Genomic DNA, 22,304 nt, shown 5'->3' on the forward strand with positions numbered 1-22,304 from the left:
GTTTGATATTCCAAGAAGCAGCCAAACTGGTCTCTATCCCCACTCAAGTGTTTCTTATCAATAGTTAAAAGAAAATGGGAAAACCCTGGTACCATACAACAGACAAAGAAACCATCAAAAGGACAATCAAAAGGGTACATGTTTGATTGAACTATTTTATACGGGGTTCAGAAACTTGACAGAAAGGGGAAAGGAGCTAAAATGTGTTTTGATTGTTCAAAGAGCGCTTCTTACCCCCACTAACAGCGTATCACTGTCCAGCACCCCTCCCAACCAGTGCTGAAGGATCCCCTCCCCTGCCCTAAGTCCTGACCCAGGTTCCTTCCCCAGGAAGGTTCTGGGTTAGTAGCTGCCAAGCCTGGCACATCTCCCAGATGTTGAGGTGAAAGGAGCTCATTTCACTCAAGCTGTTAATCAGAAGCTGTCTGTGCTAACTCCCCTCTAAATCACAGGAGAAGGAATGAAAACGTCTTGGCCTTCCTGAATAATATGCACCTTGGGTGTGTTGGCTCTCGGAGTGCAGGGAGGGAGGAGTGGGGTTGCAAGAGGGGTGGCAAAGGAAAAATAGAGGGCGGAGTCCCATTTCCTGCACTTGCTTTTCTTTCAGAAACCTGCTAGAAAAGGATTCAGTTTGTTTTTCCTGGGTAGCCTGGAAAATCCTGTGGTTGCTTCCTGTGGTAACATTTCTAGGTTTCTCCTGACTGATATGGCTGAAGGAAAAAGCAGGGCCTAAGAAGGAACCCTGCTTCCCAGAGGGAACCCAGATATGGCTGCCTCCTGTTCTAAGGCACCTGATGTGGTTATTTAGGAGCTTGCTGTGCTTCTGTTTGAAAATAGGAGCCTTTCTCTTCGTGGCAGAGGACTAGACAGTGGTTCACAACTCTAGCCCCCAGAAGACTCACTTGGAGAACCTGTTAAGCCTATTCGAAGGCCCCCTCCCCTGATAGTATTATTCATCAGATCTTAATGTGTCTGTAAAAGTGCTTTTTTAGCACTCACTCCAGGTGATTCTGATACTAGGGGGATTCCCAGACCATATTTTGAGAAATATTGCCCAGCATTCCAAAGAGTTTATTTGAATAGTTTATTTAATTCACTGGTGAGTTTAAGGGAAGTTGTAAAATACATACAATTTACATACTCTAAACCCAACCACAGAGATGCTCTTAGGGCTATTTTGAATCACATGCCTGGGCTTGAGTTCCATAATCAGGTGGAGATGATGCTTGATGGCTTCACACTCTCATTTTTAGTCCAGGTTTGAGGGAAGCTGTGGGCCTTGGTATAGACTGATTGCTCAAACATTCCTTAACGACAGTCCATCAGGCATAAGGAAACTAGTGGCCATTATTAAGTTTGATGGACTCTTGGCTTAGGCTGTGATTGGGAAAAGATAAGCTATCTCCTGCATACATTCAATCTAGTAATTGCTAGAATTTTGCTGAGCCTGATTTGTTTGTTATGCTATAGAATGTGTTTCATGAAACGGTGCTTTTATCTATAGTGTTATGCCATAAAATTTGGGATGACAACTGAATTGAACATGTTTCTTTATTAAGTGTGTATTTACTTGCTGAATAGGCATCATATGTTAGTTTTCATGCAAAGTAGGTTACATGGTATCCTCTAGCAACTCTATTTCTAGATCCACAGACTGCTGAGACTTTTTCCTTCTATCTTTGGCTGGAGCTAGTGGGTCTCAAAAAGAATAACTAAAATGATACAGAGAACAGAGCAGCTTTCTCTGACGACCTCTCAGAAGGTCAATGTCTCTTTGGAGCTTTTAACATAATTAATTCACCCAGTCAACAAACATTTATTGAGCAACTACTGTGTACCAAGCACAGTTGTAGGTGTTAGGAATACAGTAGTAAATAAAACAGATGAAAACTCTTATTTATGGAGTTTATATTGCAGTGGGGGGCGTGATATTGACAATAAACAAGAAAAATAGGCAAAATATACTGTATGTTAGACTGTGATAAAAAGTGCCAAGGAGGAAAAAAATAACCCAGGGAGGGGGATTGTGAAGTGTCAGCGTAGAAGGCTAACATTTCAAATAAGTTGGCTGGGAAAAGTGTCACTGAGAAGGTGGCTTTTGTATCCAGACCTGAAGGGAGTGAGTGAGCTAACACAGACATGGGGGAAGAGCAGAAACAGCAAGTGAAAATGCCTTGAGGGAAGAGTATGCAAGGAATGTTTGAGGAACAGAAAACCAGCATTGGGTCTGGAACAGAAAGTGGTAAAAGCCATGGTCAGAGAGGCAGTGGAAAGACAGATCATGTGAAGTTGGTGGGGGCATAGATGTTGCCATCCAGTCCCCAAAGACCAGAACCCTAAGACCACTCTGAGGCATGAAAAAAAAATATTCAGAACAATAAAACAAGAGCCACTAGTCTGTATACTGAGTATTAAGTTCATAATCCCAAGAGATAACACAAGCTAAAGATAAATTAATAGTATCAGGATGAGGTGTTATATAAATTCATGGATGGCAGTTAGCTAAAGAAGTTAGAAAAGACTTGGGACCACTATATTTTGTGTGATGGGCCCCACAAAGATAACTGTATCATTCCGCTCCCTTTCCTAGAATCAACAAGAGGATGGTGAGCTGAATGTATCATCAGTCTGACTCACTAGCTATGTTAAATCCCCAGGCGTTGTAATCACAGGCCATAAAAGAACCATATTGGGAGCTAAGACAGTAACTAAGGTTATCACTGGATCAACATATAATGGCCAGGGGGAAATGTGAAGGGATGTGAAAGCTGCAAATACCCTAGCACTGCATAAAGCTAGTTTGGGAAGAACTAGTGAGTAAACACACATGGAAGTTCCGTCTACCTGCTAAACTGCATCGTTTGCCACTGACATCCAGGAGAGAGAGGGGCTTCTGCTAGCACAAATACCTGGAACTTCTTAGAAATAAGAGGCGCTCTGGGGTGTCTCTTCAAGGTGTAGAAAAGCCAATGTCAAGAAGCCTGGAGCTTTTATAGGGTAAAGCAATTATCCTTCAATAAAAAAATTAATTAATTAAGAAAAAAGAAGCCCGGAGGAGACTACTTTGAAAGTCCTACAGAGGAAGCCAACTAGGAGCCCCCAGCCCAGATAGTTTGGAGGCATAGAGGCCAGCCACAGTGAGGACAAGGCGACAGGCTCCATCTCCACCCCGTTGGTGGTGGTGCACTCCATCCCTCTGGGTGCTGCCATCAGCCTTGCATCCAAAAAACACAGCTTTCAGACAAACCCTCTTCCAACCAGATTTCTTCCTTCCTCCGAGCACTCCTATGGAGAAATCGCTGAGCCCTGATGGATTTTACTGACATAGATTGTGCCTCTCACCCCAGTCAGCCCCTTCTGTTAATATAAGAGGGGTACAGGACAAGAGAACATGCAAAACCTCTGACCTTGTGAACTCTGTATAATGGTGGGGTTCCTATCCTGAGGGCAAAGGGGAGCTCCTGAATGCATTCAAAGCAGGGGAGCAACCTGAACATCTTGTTTCTTGTTTTCACCTGCAAGGGAACCAGTTGAAATTGTGCACCTTGCCTCCAATGAGTCCATTGACCGGAAGCTTGACTCTAGCTGTAGGAAAAAGGGACAGCAGGTCATGAAGGAGTTCTCTAGGAATGTTTCTTCAGCCAGAGGAATTTCTAACTTTGAGACCAAGGCCAGCATACAGAGCTGACTCATTTCTCTTTTCCTACTCTCTCCAGAGTGCCTTTGAGCCCTCATCTGGACTGGTTCGCTCACAGTCCTTGACCACGCTTGCCATGCCCTCCTTGTCCAGCAGCACCCAGGTGCCTGTTGGCTTCAGCACCTCAGCCACCACCCTGAGCTGTTTGGATTCCTCAGCTGCTCAACACAAGATGGCTTTAGATCCCTGGAAACAAAAGAAGAGCATCCAGGTGACTGTAAGTCCTTCAGGAGGCCTGGGAATACACTCCCATATAAGAAAAGATGAGTTCCAGGATTTCCCTGGTGGTTAGGATTCCAGGCTTTCACTGCTGTGGCCTGGGTTCAATCTGAAGTCAGGGAAGCAGAACCTGCAAGCTGCGCTCATGCCTCACCCCCCAAAAAGATGAGTTCCAACCTTTGCAAACTGCTCCCAAAAAGATGAGTTCCAACCTTTGCAAACTGCTCTTAGGGAAGTGGTATGGTTTGGGGGATCCATACCCTAAGTAGGGATGGTAAAGTCAAGGACACTGTCCCAGGTATGACAGCCCCGGAGAGAGGTGACCACACTTGTGTCTAGTGCCTGGGATGTCCTGTGTAGATGGAACTTACATAAAAGTGATGGAAGAAAGCAGAAACAGTGACCTAACTCCTAAGAAATTGCTTACTGGCTTAGTATCTGGGAATTCACTCAGCACTCTTTGTAGAAGATATTCAATCATAGCCCAGATCAGGATTCTTTTTAATTATGAATCAGATAAGACCTATGAGTTACAATTGGCAGCACTGTTCCACTTCTTTGGAGGTCAGGCTTCTAGCATTGCCATGCATTCAGAACTCAGCTATTAACCCCTCTAAAGACCTCTCCGTGTCACATATAGGTAGCCAAGTTCTTATGCTTCCTAGCACACTTAGGCAAGCCAATTATGTTTAAAACATGGCCACAGACCAGAATCAGACCTGATACCAAAGAGAAGTGACAGTTGATAGCAGAAAGAAATGACACAAACTATCTGGGCCACTTAGTATAGGGATCAAGAACCTTGCCCACCTGTATCAGGGCCACACTGTATCAGCGTCCAGTGTAATAGGACATGTTCACTACTCATCCAAATCATCAAGAAAAGTTGGACTATATTCCCTGATCTGTGTTTAGGAAGATAGGGAAGTGATTCCTTTGAAAAAGATTTTTTTACTAAAAACTAAGAATTAAATCAAGAACTTCCAGATGTACAAGCTAGATTTAGAAAAGGCAGAGTAACTAGAGATCAAATTGCTAACATCCCTTGGATCATTGAAAAAGCAAGGGAATTCCAGAAAAACATCTACTTCTGCTTCGTTGACTGCAAAAGCCTTTGACTGTGCAAATCACAACAAACTGTGGAAAATTCTTAAAGAGATGGGAATACCAGACCACCTTATCTGCCTCGTGAGAAATCTGTACACAGGTCAAGAAGCAACAGTTAGAACCAGACATGGAACAACAGACTGGTTCAAAATTGGGAAAGAAGTACGTCAAGGCTGTATATTGTCACCCTGTTTATTTAACTTATATGCAGAGTACATCATGTGAAATGCTGGGCTAGAAGAATCACTAGCTGGAATCAAGATTTCTGGGAGATATACATATCTATGGCTGATTCATGTTGATGTTTGGCAGAAGCCAACACAATTCTCTAAAGCAATTATCCTTCAATTAAAAAATAAATAAAATTTTTAAAAAAGGTTGCCAGGAGAAATACCAACAACCTCAGGTATGCAGATGATACCCACTAAGGGCAGAAAGCAAAGAGGAACTAAACAGCCTCTTTGATGAAGGTGAAAGAGGAGACTGAAAAAGCTGGCTTAAAACTCAACATTCAAAAAACTAAGATCATGTCATTTGGTCCTATCGGCATTTCCCTTCCTGGCAAATAATGGAGAAAAAATGGAAACAGTGGCAGATTTTATTTTCTTGGGCTCCAAAATCACTGTGGAGAGTGACTGCAGCCATGAAATTAAAATTGAAAGCTCCTTGGAAGAAAAGCTATGCTTGGAAGCTCCTTGGAAGAAAAGAGAGCGTATTAAAAAGCAGAAACATCACTTTGCTGACAAAAGTCCATATAGTCAAAGCTAAGGTTTTTTCCAGCAGCCATGTACAGATGTGAGAGTTGAACCATAAAAAAGGCTGAACACCAAAGAATTGATGCTTTCAAAATGTGGTGCTGGAGAAGACTCTTGAGAGTCCCTTGGACTGCAAGGAGATCAAACCAGTCAATCCTAAAGGAAATCAACTCTGAATATTCATTGGAAAGACTGATGCTGAAGCTGAAGCTCCAATACTTTGGCCACCTGATGTGAAGAGCTGACTCACTGGAAAAGACCCTGATGCTGGGAAAGATTGAGGGCAAGAGGAGAAGGGAGTGACATAGGATGAGATCATTGCATGGCGTCACCAACTCAATAAACATGAGTTTGAGCAAATTCTAGGAGATAGTGAATGACAGAGGAGCCTGGCACACTACAGTCCATGGGGTCACAAAGAGTCAGACATGACTTAGTTACTGAATGACAACAACAAAGAATTTTTAAAAAATTGGTATTTTAAAGAATGTGTCAGTTAGCTGGAAAATTCACTTGGCTGCATCTTTAGCCTCAGTAACTCTGGGTTATAAGTAAAGGGCTATAAATCAGAGATGGAGGAGATGAAAAGATTTCATAGTTACAGGCATTTTACCAGGAAGGACATTAAAGCACAAATAGATGTCCAAGGTCAAACACTCTAGTAATGGCAGAAGTAGGACCAGAACCTCATCTTCTGACTTCCGGTTCAGTTTGCTTTTCACCCCCATCATGTTGCCCCTAGCTTAAACATTGAAGTTTTGCTTTAGAAAGAAAATAAAGTATAAGATGAAAGAACAGCTGGCAGAATGGTGGGCATGGGAGGAAGGCCTTCTAGTAGTACTGAGAGAATCTCCTTGGTTCAATGTCAAGCAGAGGGTGATCAATCACTAGGCCATATACATCAAGTCCTGTATATGCATGATCACCTGGACACTTCACCACAAACCTGGACACATAGGGAATGTTGATGAAGGAAGACTTAGCAAGACCCTTCTTTCTGACTTTCTTCTTTCTGCATAGCCTAATTGAGGTAAGGCCTGGGTAGAATTCTCTAACAAGGTCAGGGCATCTACTTCTTCCTTTTGCCTCTCTCCTTGACACATGGATGAATGAAAATAAAAGTGTTCAGGATCCTTTATGACAGAGATTCTGCTGCTACTGGCTCCCTGCTTTGGAATTTCTTAGATCTGCAAGTCCCACAGGAGGGTTCCCCTTATTCTTAATTTATAGATGTGGACAGAGATATAGAGAGTAACTTGCCCAAGATCATACAGAGAGCACATGATGGAGCAGGGATCTGAACCCAGGTCTATCTGACCTGATCCATTCAAAAGTAAATAATTTTGAGCTGAGTCTGTTTACTGAGGCACTTTGAGTGGGAACATAGAGCTGTATGTTTGCCTTTAGATGTATATCATGATTGTTGTCAGGCCCCACAGCCCCATTGTCAGATTGATGGCCTTGCAGTGTGGGTCAGTGGTTTCTGGGGTGTTTTCAAGAGTTCCCTTCAGCATATCACTCAGAGACCAGAAACTTCAAATCTAAATGAAGTACTTCCAGTAGGTAAAATGATCACTGGGTTATGGATGCTACTGAAATAATTTCCATTGTGAATGGTATTGTTATGCTCCCAACACAGCCATTTGGATAGCAAGGGCTTTTTTCCCTGATGCTTTTTTCTTTGGCAACCATGCAAGAGTGGGTGGAGAGCATTTCAGCCTGATTTAAGCTCTTTCCCTCTTCTAGGTGGAACCAAAACAGGAGGAGCCAAGCCTCTCAGTGGCTTCTGAAGAAGAGAAAAGCGCAACCAAACCAAAAGAAGCTGACCAAACAAAGCCGGAAAAAGACAGCGCAGGTTGGCATATCTTCGCCGTCACCCATAAACACATACTCAAGCTTCATGGCACAGTGCTATGTGATAAGAACTATATAATGAGAATTGCCCAGGCCTGCTGTCCTTGGTCTTCTGAGGGCTTTCAATTTAAGATGCATATTAATATGGTCCAAGTTTCTCCGTTTGAACTTTCCATTTAATATAGTTGCCACTTGTGTTAGGTAAAGGGCCATACCTGAATTCCTATTTTACCTAAATGAATTTCCAACCAGAGAGGCATTTTGTGCATATTTATTTGTCAGTTTGTTTAATCCTCTCCACATCTGATGTCCATGCCAAGTTCTTCAGTGAGCCCAGATATCTGAGGGCAGCCAGTGATTTCCCCTTCAGCTTTCCCCCACAGCAACAGAACCAGACAACAATAACAGAATTGGTGGGGAAAAAAAGCCTGTTTTTTTTTAAAGTTGCTTTTCTCTTCAAGTAGAGAGAAAAGGTCTTATGTTAACAGTGAGACCAGTTCCCCTATCCATGGGCAAAGAGGGCTTGGACAGCTGCAGACAGATGCCCTTGGCAGCCAACACCTATCAAACCCCCAAACAAAAAATACCACTGGAGTGAAAATACAGTGTGTGTGTATTGGCTCCAGCTGATGGCAATCTAATTTCAAGCAACACTTGGTAAACCAAAATTCCTGTTCCACAAATTAAGTCAAATAGTTATTTCATATTTTTGCCGTAAAGGGTTTCACATGTGGGTTCAAAGTCAGGATATCTCTAAAAACATTTTCCCATGAAGAGTAACAAAACCACAAAACTCTTCTATATAACAACAAAGAAATTAAATGAGTGACTTTTAACTTTCTTTTTATCCTCTTTTCATATTTATTTTTAATAGCTGTCCCTTTTACACAGAGGATAAAACTTACTCGGTGTCCGTGAGGGCAGATACTTTGATTTTCCATGTCAGGAGAGTGGTTTGGAGTGCAGCTCCCTGCACTGCCCCCGCAACCCTCAACCGTGCCCTGTTCTAGATTCTAAATGTGTCACCACTAGATGGAGCTAGAGACCAGTAGATGATGAGGAAGGGAGGTGGCCAAGGCCCTCTCACCCAGGGATTAAAGTGAGCGGTAAAAAATAATACTTTGGCCACCTGATGTGAAGAACTGACTCTTTTGAAAAGACCCTGATGCTGGGAAAGATTGAAAGCGGGAGGAGAAGGGGACGACAGAGGACGAGATGGTTGGATGGCGTCACCTACTCAATGGACATGAGTTTGAGTAAACTCCAGGAGTTGGTGATGGACAGGGAGGCCTGGCGTGCTGCAGTCCCTGGGGTTGCAAAGAGTCAGAAACGACTGAGTGACTGAACTGAACTGAAAAAACCCGCCTGCCAGTGAAGGAAACGTAGATTCTCTGGAGGAGGGCATAGCGACCCACTCCAGTATTCTTGCCTGGGAAATCCCATGGACAGAGGAGCCTGGAGGGCTACAGTCCATGGGGTTGCAAAGAGTAGGACATGACTGAATACACATAGTAAAATTGCTAGGGAAGAGAAGACCAACCTGTACAACTGCTGCCTTATGTTTGACCTGAAGCCTGTGGATCAGTGCAAATGTTAAGGCTTTTCAAGAATTTCTTTGCATGTATATTATGCCAGATTATTTTAATAAAGACAGTTGAAAGCAGAAGAAGTGAAGAGGGCATAATCCTACCTTGCAGATAACCCCTGTTGACACCTTTCTTAGAAAAATAAAAATACCTGTATATCATGTTAAAATTAAGTAGAATTAAGTAGAAAATATAAATACTAAGGAGGAAGTAAAATTTCCCTTCACCCTGCCCCAGTTTCCTAAAAGGTAATCGTTGTTACAAGTTCAAAAATTGCTTTTTGATGTGTCTCACTTCTAATTGTGGAACAAACTGTTGATATGCTGGTGATGTTCCAACCTTGGAATCAGTTCATAAAACTGAATTTCACTTAGATTTAAAAATTTCCAACTGCAGAAGGCTAATAGTGACCTAGTCGTTCTCTATCTTCTGAGTAGCTACTTCTCCACACTAGGGAATTCAATAGCAAATAGGTGCCCACTGGGCCAGGGTAGAGTATTCTTATTTTAGAAAATCAAAAGAACACATTTTTCCTTTCCTTCTGTTTGGTACAGATGCCTCAAGCCAGGAACAGAGCAACGAGACTGAGATTGCTAAACAGGAGACAATGGATCTGGCTACAAACACAGATGCTACTGAGAGTCAGAGTTACCCATTTCCAGCAGCATACATGACACACCATGGAAAGAAAAGGTCAAGTACTTCAGGAACGAGTGAGTGTGGATCCAAAGGAATAAGCTTTAAACAATCCACTGGAGTGCTTGGCCTAAGTGATGAAGCTGGGTCCCCACCTGCTGATAAGAACACCAGAGACTGCCATTTCTGGCAACTGTCCTTGGAGAAGCAAGTCGTGGAGCAGCCCACAACACCACAGACAGAAAGCACTACTCCTCAGGAGCTGCCGTCAGGTAAAGATGACCCAGGAAGGGGAATTGCCGGTGCAGATTCTGAAACCAGAAAAGCGTCAGCATCACAACTCAAGCCTGAAGACACGGAAGAGCCCATGGTGGGTGGTCTGTCACCATCCCATGAAGATGGGACTTCTGGAGCCAAGAAGCCAGAAGCTGCTCTATCACATGTGGCGGGAAGGCCATCTACACCCCAAGATACTCTCTCGGTGGCAGTGGACGATCAGGTGTTTATGGAGCCTTCTCAGAGCCAGCCAGAAAAGGAAGAAGCTTCTAGCTTTGATGTGAAAACTGTCCAATTTAAAACGAAGTCCGATCAAGAGACCCTCAAAGAAAAGCCTCCCAGAAGTGTTCTGCAGGCCTTAACAGCGAGGATCTCCAGGAGCATGAGTGCCTTGATGGAGGGAGCCCTTTCTGCCGGGAAACCACCTGGGAGAAGCCTTTCATGGTCCTTCGGGAAGTCAAAAGATACAGTCATCTTCTCAGATCCCAAGAGCACTTCAGACGAGGACAGTGATTCTGAGCAACAGCTGGCTCCTGGATGTACTTCCCCACCCTCCAAGATGCGCAGGAATGAAGAAGAAGTCTTCCCAGAATCAAAAGGTTCAGCTGTGGAGCTGAGCAGTCCCAAGCAGCAGCAGGCCCCTAGGTATTCTTCACAGTCCTTGGAGAAGTCCGAAGCCACAGCTGTCTTCTCTGATTCCAAGAGCACTTCCAAAGAGGGCAGTGATTTCGAGCAGCACCAGGCTCCCACACCCTCTCTCCAGTCCCTGAGCAAGTCCAAAAATGGCCAAGAAGTCTTCACAAACTCGGGTTTCTTGGGACAGCTGAGTGGTTCCAATGAGCCGCCGACTCCCACATGTGCTTCCAGGGCTGTGGGGGAGCCAGAAGACAAAGTCTCCGTGGGATCAAATAGTTATGTGGAGAAGTACAACAGTGCCAATGACACCAAAGAAGAGGTGTCTCCTGGACCCCCAGCCCAGGCCTTGGAATCCTCTGCCCAGGCTGTGGCAAAGCCTAAAGACCCCAAAGAAGTCTCCCTGGCTTCAAAGACCATACCTGAAGTGCAGGGTGCTTCTGTGCGGCAGCTGTCTCCCAGGGACATTTTCCAGTCCTGGGTGAGCCCTACATTCGAGCAACCCACCTCCACAAGCCCAGAGAGTGCAGCCATGGAGTGGGGCATTACTATGGAGCCACTGCCTCCCAGAGTGACTTCTAAGCGCCTGATGAGGCCAAAAGTTGAGCCACCAGGAGTGGATCCAGGAGTGATGACACATAAAAAGATGACTTCTGCAGGGGTGCTGCCTCCGAGATATCCTTCTCAGCCTTCAGTGAAACCAGCAGCTCAGCAAGAAAGCTCTGCACGTCCAGAGAGCCCCACTGTTGAGAAGAACACACCTGCGCACTTGCTGACTTTCCCACATCCTTCCCAGGCCACGGTGAAGCCAGCAGTTGAGCACCAAGTCTCCATGGGTGCAGAAAGCACTGTGGTTGAGAAGAGCATTTCTACGAAGCTGCTGCTTCCCAAGCATCATTCTGAGCCCCCGATGAGAGCTCTGGCCCAGCAACAAGCCTCTGTGACTCATTCTGAAGATGAACAGAGTATATTTGCAGGTTTGGAGGGTTCTGTTGCTCAGAAGATCATTCTGATGGAGAAATTGCTCCCAACATGTTTTCCCCAGTCCTTGACACATCCTCGAGCCCAGAAAACCTTGGAGAGCACTACTGTTGAGGAGGGCAGCTTTGTGGAGGTGCCGCCTCCCCAGCCCTCAGTGAAGCCTAAATTCCAGCCACAGACCATTCCGCTGGAGTCCGTGAGTGCTCCCACAGAGCGGAGCAGTCCAGAGGCGCCTTTGTCTCCCAGATCCACCATCCAGAAGTCCTGGGAGATCCCCATGTTTGAGCAATCAGCCTCTGCAAGTCCAGAGAGCACTGCTGTCGAGTGGGACATTGCCCCGAAGCCACTGCCTCCCAGAGAGACTTCTCAGGCCCGGATGAGAGCAAGAGTCAAACAAGCACTCTCTGAAGGTCCAGAGAGTGTCGACACTGAAGGGGGTGCATCTACCCAGCTGCTGCCTGACAAACATCCCTACTCCATCGTGAGACAGAAAGTCCAGCAAATATCATTGAATTTTGAGAGTGCTGCTGCCAAAGTGGGCATTTCTGGAAGGCCACTGCCTCCCATATATCCCAGCCGAGTGCTTAAAAAGTCTAAAGTTCTGGAGATTTCCTCACGTCTAGAGAGCATGGCTGATAAAGAAGTCATACCTAAGAAATCGGTGACTGTCAAGGGTCCTTCTCAGTCATTCGTGAAGTATATGACAGAGCATGTCTTTTCAGAGAGGCCTGCTACAGAGGAGGGAACTCGCATGGATCCTTCATCTTCAAATCCACCTTCCAAATCATTGAAGCCTAAAGTCAAGCAGCAAGTTTCCTCAGGCTGGGAGAGTGCCGATGTTGAGGGAGCCGTTTCTTTGAACCAAGCGCCCATGAAAAGCCTTTTACCAAGCTTGGAGAAGCCCAAAGGCCTACAAGAAGTCCTCTCCCATTCAGAGAGTGCTCCTGCGAAGCTGAGCAGTCTTAAAGAGCAGCTGCCTCCCAGACATCTTGCCCAGACACTGGGGAAGCCTGAGTACCAGCAGAAAACCTCCTCAGCTTCTGAGAGCTCTCCTGAAGAATGGAAGAGTTCTGAAGACTGGCTGCCTGGCAAATGCCCCAGCCAAGTCAAAGGTGGAGCTGAGTTTCAGCCACTGATGCTCTCAATAGGCCCAGTGAGTGCACCTGTGAAGCAGAGAGGTTCTGAGCAGTACCTGCCTCCCAAACAAGCTTTTCAGGCTCTTGCAGAGCCTGAACATCAGCAACAGGTTAATCCAAGTCCCGTGAGTGCTGCCGCTGAGGGAACCACTTGGGAGAGTGATCCTAGCTGGTGGTCTCTAAGCAAAATCAAGAAACCCAGCCAAAGCTCTGAAGACCTCACTAAGAACGTCACAACTGCCCTTACCAAGCCCATGCTGGCTGCTGCTCCTGCCTTGCAAGTGCCCACTTCTGTAAGCAGTTCCTCTCAGGAGGAGGTTCCTGAGAGTGATGATCAAAATAACAGCTGTTCAGGTTCATCCAACAACAGGGCTGATGTTGAAAAGCTTTTTGGAGTCCGACTAAGAAGAACCCCTTTCTCACAGAAGTATAAAGGTGAGAAACAAGGTTTTATCAAGCTTTATTCACTCTCCTTGGGCTCAGTTTCATCAAGGTTTTATCAAGCTTTATTCACTCTCTTTGGGCTCAATTTCATCCTCTGTAGGTACAGCCCCACCAATCGGAAGGGCTTCCAAGGCGGCCCTGGGCACCATGCAAAACCTCACCACTGTACCTGACTTGGCAGAGAAGCAACAGAGGAGGCCCAAATCTGAAAGTATGGCCAAGAAGCAACCTGCTTACAGGATCCCAGGTGAGTCTTTATCTTCCCAGATGGGCAGCAGGTACCAAGAGGAGAGAAGAACCAGAAAGCAAAGTCTTGAATGGGAGGAAGTCTGTTCTAGCCTTGCCCATTGCCTTGTGGCTTTGATAGGGCTGGCTTGGGGATTTAGGGGCAGAATAATGCTCTATTCTAGATGAATAGATTTGGAGATGGTTAACTTGGAGTCTTCTCTTTCCCAAGGGGGTCTCCTTTGGACATTTGTCCACATTCTGTAATGGACATGTAACCATCTCCCCATCCTCCTTACCTCATATACATGTAGATGGGATTTTATGCCTTTCTCAAAATACCTTTACATGTATTACGCTCCCTTCAACACCACGTAGCTTTTTATTTTTTATTTAATCTTTTTTTGCTACTCAGCACGTGGGATTTTAGTTCCCTGACCAGAGATCAAACCTGCTATAGTGGAAATATGGAGTCTTAAGCGCTGGACCTCCAGGGAAGTCCCCCATATATATTTTTGAAGCCAACTCATTAATGGAGCACTATGTTCAGACTCTCAGCTTGAAGTCTTAATTTATTGTAAATGTTTGTACTTCCACAGCTTCTTAACTCACCTGAAATGTCTAAGAATCAAGAGCTAGGTGACTTTTTGAGCATTTTTCTCTCTCAAAGCCTTTGTACCTTCAGAATCATCATCACATAGTCTTATACATGCGTGTAACCATATCCATAACCACATACTTTCATTAGAGACCACGAAGTAACAGATGCAATAAGATTTTCCTTGAAGTTAGAGAAATGACATCAGTGGCCTAATCATCTGGCCTTCTAGGAACTTCTCTAGCCCCCTTGGCAACCATTGTCCTATCTGAATTGGGGATAGAAAGAGAGATGGACAAGGGAGGGAAAGGGACCAGTAAGAGGACAGCTGACAAACTTTGAAGTACAGCTTATCTACTCAAGGTGTTCCTGCCTTGCAAAGTTGTGGGGAAGGCACTAAAGAATGGGGCCCTTCTCTATATGTTGTTTATTTTCATTTGGCAGTTAACAAGGATCCCATTTGAGACATTATTGCGGGTAGGTCCCAGTCAGTCTCAAGACCCAGCCTGCCTCACTTTAGTTCTACTTTTTTTCATTCCTTTCTCAGGAAAAGCTCCTGGTCAATGGTCAGAGTATGCCGCTTCAGAGCCAGCTTCGATAACCGCGATAAAGCAGGAGCAGGGGAGCTTCCAGGCCAACATTTCTCCCAAAGAGGCAAGACCCAAGAGTAGAGCTGCAGCCAAGGCTGAGGTGAAAGAACCCAGACATGGAGTAGGACCTGGAGTAGCCTACAAAACACTCCAAAGTGTCATTGGAGCCAATTGATTAAGCTTCTATTAGGAACTTTGCCAGACAGGCAGTTCCCCACCTCTTTGGGTGCATTTATCAAGCCAAAGGGACTTTTAGGGGGAAAGACTTGGTTTGTACTCACAGAAAGGTGCCCCCACTTTATGTTCCTAAAGGATTTGTGAAAAGCAGTTTATAGAGAAGATTCTATAAATCAAATCCTGTTCTAAATATTCTAGAACAGTATTTCTCTAAATTGGTTGAGGCATAAGTAGATACAAGAAAACCCCAAAGGTCACCACTGGGGAGAGTTGAGTAACTATTCTTACAAATATTTTAGGCCTCTAAATATGTATATGTATTTAAGAAAATATGAGTAGAATTAAACCATATTCTTTTTCACTTAACATTTTATTTCTGGGCACCTTTCCATTATCAGTACATAATGATTTTCCTTTATGTAAATAAAGGTAATGTTTGGTGTTTGGGCTTCCACATATTGATTTGGTTTGGTCTGGCACCTCCCTATAGATTAAAAGTGAAATTATGTGATGAACTAGGCTAACGGATCAGAACATGATGGGATGACATCCTGCTTTTAATGTCCCACTTGCAATGCCTTTGGAAGTTTTAGAATGAGGACCCCTCTTGTCAACACTGCATAAAACTGCCTTAAGAAAACTCAATGAAGTTTACATATCAAGAGATGTCTAAGTTCCTATGCTTTTAATTTCTTACAGAATTTGTTGAAGGATCATGTGAAAATCTGTTTTCACTTTTTGCTTTTAAAGATCTTTTCATTTCATCATTATTATTATTTTTATGGGAGCAGGATCATACAGGTGGAAAAGTCTACCTTGGTTAAGGTTTTGTCAGAGGGAAATACACTAGGATATGTAAACTAATTAATTTAGATCAGTTGTGGTGAGGTTAATTTGAAAAGCTTAAACTGTATCATTTTGAAAAGACCTATAGTTGTATCATTTTCTAATGCAAGTCATGAACAAAAGATGTAAACAAGTTTTGTTGTGTAGAAATCTATGGAACCCAATTAATTGATAAGATTTGTTTGCAACCACATTTCGGTTAGCTTTCTGTTAAGTGTTGGTAAACTGCTAGAGAAAAGGTTGTAGTTGAGCTAAGTAATTCTCATCTTAACCTGTTTACACTGTTTATATGATTAGATAACCTTTTCTCTCAGCTCAGAAAGGTGATAAAGTTGAACCAGCTTAGATTTTATGATCCTAAATTCTGCACCTAGGTGCTTTCCATGCTCTTTCCTTCCTTACCTCTCTCTCTTTTTGGTTAATGTTGAACTTATAATACCCAGGATGGGACGTGCACCTATGATCTGAGTAAGTAATTTGCTATTTTCATGTCAGGACTTACAAGATCTTCCTGTTTTCATTTTTGTATTAAAGAGAACTGGCCTTGTAAGTGAAAGCCAACCAAGAATGGTTCTCATTTCTGATGTCAAGAGACAAGAGAAGATGGCACCAACAAAGCCTCCAAAGTCTACCAAAACAGGTAAAAAAACAAAACAAAACAAAACCCTATCCCTCAACTCCCAAAAGAGCTCTCACAGAATGTGAAACTTCCCATTTCAAACTCAGGCAATATGTGTCTCTTCCCCCAAATCAGCTTGTGATTCTCTCATGGTACTTCCATTAGATACAGATATTAGCTTGTTTTAGGAAAATACAACTATTATGACTACTATAAGTCAGTCCAGTGTGTAACTTTCAGAGGGCCTTTCAGTCTTTTACCCCATCAAGGAATCTGCATAGGAACAAAATTGTGACCGTGCACTAGAACGTTTCTGTGGCTGGTATTCAAAAGGAGAGAATACCAAGCCACTTTCTAGTTCACAGCAAAGCGGTATTTTCTCACCCTCTACATTCCCAGTGAAACTGTGAAAAATAATCTGGTATAAATGCCCAATAGTATTGAATTTTTTAAAACTATTTAAAAGGTTTGTTTCAGCCCCTCCATATTCTGAGCAGGGTTATGAGAGGTGGGGCATGTTGAAAGCTGAGAAAAACACTGTGCTGTGATAAAATCGAATGGGGTCTCATCAGTAGAGTTATGTGTCAGAGGGATTTTTTTTCCAGAAGGAGCAGGGAGAGGGGAGGATAGGTTTATATTGAGTCATCTTTGTTCTCTTCCTTAGTCCATCTCATGAAGAAATTAGGAATTTAGGAATCCATCGTCCGGCCATGCTATAGAAGCACTTGACCTGCTTAGGTCAAGTGAATAGCCTCTCATGGGCACGGTACTCCTATCAAATGGTTTTCAACTCTCACTATGTATTAGAATCACCTGATGTGATTTTTAAAAAATTATAGATGGTCCTGGATCCACTGCTGGAGATTCTAATTCAGTTAGTTCATGAAATAGCACGTGCATTTGTATTTTTAAAGAGACCCTAGGTGGTTCTAATATGTGACCAGGGTTGAGAACCACTGGCTGACTCTAAGCCACTAAGTCAATCAACCATAAAGCAGGATGAGGGAAGGAGGTACTTGTAGAACTGGGGCATAGCGAGGTAGTCTGCTTAGTAGGAGCAGTTGATATAATGTTATTTGGCATAGACTTTTCCTGAGTGGACCTATTGAGTCATAAACAGTGATTTCATACAACATAAGGGATTGGCGTAACAAAAACAATATTACCTTATTTGAAATTTTAAAAACTGAATGGCTACCATATAACATGTTTCCACTCTGGTCTCAGTTCAAAAGTGTAAGACAGTCCAATAATAATGACCCAAAGATTGGCAGTTACAGCTGCAGGTATTTATTCTCAGGTCTTCCAATGTCCAGGCCTCTGTGGTTCTAGCCACATTGACATTACTCCTTTCACATACCACCCTATAGCATTGCCCATGCACTGACTTTTAGAAGCCAGAAGAAACCTAAAAGGAGGAAAATTTTTATTGCATCCCATAAACATACTTCAGTATCTCTGGGGCTTCTTACTGCTTATGTGTTATTTGCTATGGTTTGGTTCCAGTTGGATTTGAAGACGAGAAGATACTTCAAGTACCTTCGATGGAAAAAGAAACCAGGTCTGCTGCACTTCCAGCCATGCTACCACAGCCGGTTGAGCTGGCTGAACCGGTCTGGTTCTCCCTGGCCAAGAAGAAAGCTGAGGCATGGAGCCATATAGCAGAAAAGATGCAATAAACTGCTCCTGGGTGGAGTATCAGCATTTCAAATTATATTTGCCAATAGCTATATTAATGCCATGTAGTGAATTATTTACTGTAGCCATTTTTATTAAGCATAAGAGCCTTAAAATGGGCATTAAAGTTGATAATTTGAATGAAATAGATGCCATGAATGCCTAACCTTCAGTACAGTCACTGCCAGCATCTGAAAACCCAGCATTTCCTTTATAAAAACTATGTAAAATGTTTGCACTGCTGTTGAATTGAGAAATCTTTAACTTTGGACCATGGGCTGTAGAAGGAAGAAAGCTAAAACATTTTGTTTGAGCAACTAAGAGGTGGGCATTTCCCTTGATCAAATAAATTCATTCTAATGGAAATGTCCAGATGATCTGGTCCAAGGATTGGCTTGTATGTTTTATGAGCCTAATTAAATGCTTCAGTTCTTTCGTTGCTGCTCTGAACTTTGTAAAGCCTCCTAAGAAGAGGTGGTATTGATAGAAGTGAAAATTCTGGGTTTCCAAGAAAAAATGTGCACAGCCAGCTCCCCAGTCATTCCATTGCCCTTTGAAACACCTTCTTTGTATCCCTGAGGGGCCCCAACCCCTGCAACTTATACAGAGCTCTCTTTGCACATGCTGCTTGTCAACCTGTTGCAAGTCTGGCAGCTGTGAGCACCTTCTTATGAGGCATAACATTCCTTGGGGACTATGATACTCCTCTGAGGGGTTAGCCCTCCAGTATTTGACTTCTCACCCCAGTGCCACTGTGGTCCTCTCTAGTTGCTCAGAAGCATAGTGCATGTCATACATATCCTATTTTTAAAGCACTTAAGGCCCTCTTAAAATTCAAAATTCTGCAGATGGGGGCTTCCCTGGTGACTCAGACAATCAAGAATCTGCCTGCAGTGCAGGAGACCTGGGTTTGATCCCTGGGTCAGGAAGATCCCCTGGAGGAGGGCATGGCAACCCACTCCAATATCCTTGCCTGGGAAATCCCATGGACAGAGGAGCCTGGTGGGCCACAGTCCATGGGGTCGCAAGAGTCGAACACAACTGAGCAACAAGCACAGCACAGCACAGCACAGTAGAGGCCAAAAGCTGTGGTTTTAGTCAGGCAGATGGGAAGACTTCCACAAAGGAAGTCTGGGGCTCCTGGACAGCTGTCTTACGCCCTGGCTCCAAGTAGCCCAGTTTCTTGTTGCTTTTTCTCAGCAGCCTCTGTTTCACAAGATTTGGGCTCAAAGCAAGACTGAATTCTCAAAGCCATAGAACAGGTGACTTTCTGCTAACTGGAAGCCTGAATTGATTGAATTAGCCTTTCCCTGCCCTCATTCCTAGAGGCACACACACCCAACAGTCACGAGGCTGGACAGCTCCTACCTCCCCAGTGAACCACTCACTCCAAGTCCTTGCCCTCCATTCAAACCCTCCCCCCCGCCCTGCCACACACACACACACACACACACACACACTAAACACTAAGGGAGAGCTCCTTCTGGATGCCTGGACAGTACCTGGCTCATTTTCTCAGGGATCCCAGAAGTGTCTTAGTATTATACCTTTCATGGTATCTGCCTCTGTCACCATGGAGCTACTTTGTTTAAACAGAAATGCAGCCCTAGACATAATTGTGCCTTTAAATTCTGAGTAGGGTGCTGCCTTATGCAAGAACAATTCAGAGGCTGTAGGGTGGCAGAGGTAATTTTAACCCTTGATGCTTGGTTTTCCTGATGATGGTATATTGTGAACATTATACAATCATTTGCTGGATTTTGCATTTTCTCTATAAAACAAGTATTTTTCCTTATACTATATTTTTGCCTTTTTGATAATGCTAGGGTTTTGATTAATTGATTGGGTTTGATTTCTGTTGTATTTCCATAGTGAACAGTTCATTAAGGTAGATGCCCTTTACCCAGGTAATCCTGGTAGGTTAACTGTTACAGCTCCCTTCCCCCTTTTCTCAGGTTGGACCACAATTAGGTTATTCTCACTCTAAGAACTCTCCATTAACAATTTCTTTTTCACAGTTAACAACAAAAAAATATGTTTTAAGTAAAGAGGTTAAGTCTTATTTAATGCATAAAGGCACATTTTGATAAGTTTTCAGCTTCTTTTAGCATTCTTGATTTCTGCTGTATGCAAAGCAAATAAATTCAATAAAGCTTGTTCTATAGTCTGTCTCTGTCTGTCACATGGGGAGGGAAACTGAATAGGTTATTGACAATTTAGACCCAAGTGTTGCCAGAAGAGCAAATAATCTTGAGAGGTTGTGTGGAGCAGAAAGGACCCCTACGCAGGTGTGCCTGACCAAGCTGATGGCCTCCAGGGGGGTGTCTATATGAGGGAGTGGTAGTACTAAAGAGATTTTCACGTGTGTGAACAATGAGGAGCAAAGAGATGAGTGGGAGAGAAAATGCAGACAGGTGAGTAGAGGGGACAAGATGGAGGTTGTACTGCAGCCTGGCTCAGGGACTAGGTCTGAGTCTTCCTGCAAGATGGGCTTCTAGAACAAGCCATTATCAAAAAGAAGGGGCCCCGCTGTGCTCAGGTAACAAAGTGTAACACAGAGTGAGCAAGGGGAAATGGTAATAGAACAGACATTTAATCTGGCCTGTCCATAACACTTGTCCTATTTGCAAGATTCAAAAAAAAAGAGTTTAGTTAGGGATCCACATAACATGTCTAAAAATATTTGAAATGTTTAAATCAAATGATAAACTATTAAATAATTTGTATCTCCTTCCCTGAAAAATGCACCTTCCTAATTACCTGAAAGGCCAGGTTGGGATTTAGAATTCTCGGACTCCTCTAAGTTCTGCCCTGATGGTGTGGGAAGAGCTGCCCTCCTTCCCCTCCCCTTGTCCCTTCCCTGGCTCCTAGGCTAGGCCGCATCCCCTTCTGGGCCTACAACCCCTCCTTGGGCCTGGAAGCACCCACCCCGGCAATGAGTGCAGTCAGCCCTCCCCGGGACAGGTCTAAGAGGAGCACACGGGCCCTGGAAGCAGGCTAGGGACTCTTCAGGGCTGCCAGGTACCTGGAGCATGGGCTAGCAGGGACACACCCCTTGTTCCCACAGGCTGGGCTCCTGGCCCTGGTGGGAGGGGTGTGGCTGGAAGAGGACCAAAGTGGCCCTCTAAAGCATAGAGCTCAAGACAGCGATACCTCTTGCCTGGGCCTGGAAGCAATACTGTTTTAACAACTAGCACCACAGAAATACTAACAAATCAGAACTAGTTTGAAGGGCCTCAAATCATACTACTTGACCTGCCCTTTCAGTTGAAATAATGGTGACAGGGAGTGCTTTGCCTTCTGTCTCACCATGTGGTTCTAGCCATAAGGAATAATATAACACATTTTAAAACGTCAACATCGGTGACAAAAAAAAAAATGACAGTGTAAGTGTTAAGCTTACTTTGACAGATATTAGTGGAGCACCTACTAAGCGGACAACTCAGTGCCTAGGACTCTGGGAAAGATAAAACATTTTAAGGCCCCAACCATTCAGAAGTTCACAGTCCTGGGGGAGGTGAGGTGGAGGCAGGAGATACACACATATATAAATCATGCACAAATACTTGGACACGAATGTTCATAGCAGCACTATTCACAATAATCAAAAGATGGAAACAATACAAATGTCCACCAACAAAAGGAATAGATACACAAACTGGTATACACATACTACAATAGAAATATTATTCAGCCCTAAAATTAAGTGTTGATACATGCTACAATGTTGATGAGCCTTAAAAACATTATGCTAAGTGAAAGAAGCCAGACACACAAGTTCACATATTGTATGGTTTTGTTTATAGGAAGTGTCCAGAATAGGTGAATTCATTGAGATAGAAAGCAGATTGGTGGCTGCCAGGGAATTGGAGGGTGAGGAAAGGGTGAATGCCTGCTTAATAGGTACAGAGTTTGGGGGTGATGAAAATGCTCAGAACTAAAGATGTGGTTGCACAAAATTGTCAATGTCATTAAATTGTTCACTTTTAAATGGCTGATTTTAAGTGAACTTCACCTCAATTAAAAATGCTAATATAAGTTGGACTATAAGATGTGCTACCATAGAATATGAGAGAAGGTATCAATGCTACCAAGAGAGCACTTAGGAAGCTTTAACTAAATGCAGAAATGAGCCTGTCTAGTCTCAGGTCCCCAGGCCCATCCCCTTCTCTGATCCTCTGATCAAATATGACTTATCCTTTTTTCCCTCTTAAACAGAGTCTAGATATTAAGCTTATTCTCTCCCTT

The 22,304-nt window shown here is 43.8% G+C and overlaps 1 protein-coding gene across 9 annotated transcripts in view; it reads left to right on the forward strand.

Moving 5' to 3' along the window:
* Window positions 1-20,223, forward strand: part of KIAA1210 (KIAA1210 ortholog) — an 80,174-nt gene extending 59,951 nt beyond the window's left edge. For 3 of the 9 annotated variants that reach the window (XM_081564396.1, XM_081564395.1, XM_081564397.1), the window contains 7 exons: window positions 3,717-3,914; window positions 7,525-7,633; window positions 9,773-13,315; window positions 13,425-13,571; window positions 14,695-14,837; window positions 16,295-16,400; window positions 17,886-20,223. In XM_081564396.1, the coding sequence (XP_081420522.1) occupies window positions 3,717-3,914; window positions 7,525-7,633; window positions 9,773-13,315; window positions 13,425-13,571; window positions 14,695-14,837; window positions 16,295-16,400; window positions 17,886-18,058 (4,419 nt within the window). In that variant the 3' untranslated portion in view covers window positions 18,059-20,223. The remainder of the gene's footprint in view (window positions 1-3,716; window positions 3,915-7,524; window positions 7,634-9,772; window positions 13,316-13,424; window positions 13,572-14,694; window positions 14,838-16,294; window positions 16,401-17,885) is intronic. The other 6 variants (XM_081564399.1, XM_081564398.1, XM_081564400.1 and 3 more) reach the window with 3 other exon arrangements.
* Window positions 20,224-22,304: the final 2,081 nt, after the last annotated feature.

The sequence above is a fragment of the Giraffa tippelskirchi genome, chromosome X, assembly GCF_054371585.1.
Source record: "Giraffa tippelskirchi isolate mGirTip1 chromosome X, T2T-mGirTip1v1.2.pri, whole genome shotgun sequence".
NCBI lineage: Eukaryota > Metazoa > Chordata > Mammalia > Artiodactyla > Giraffidae > Giraffa > Giraffa tippelskirchi.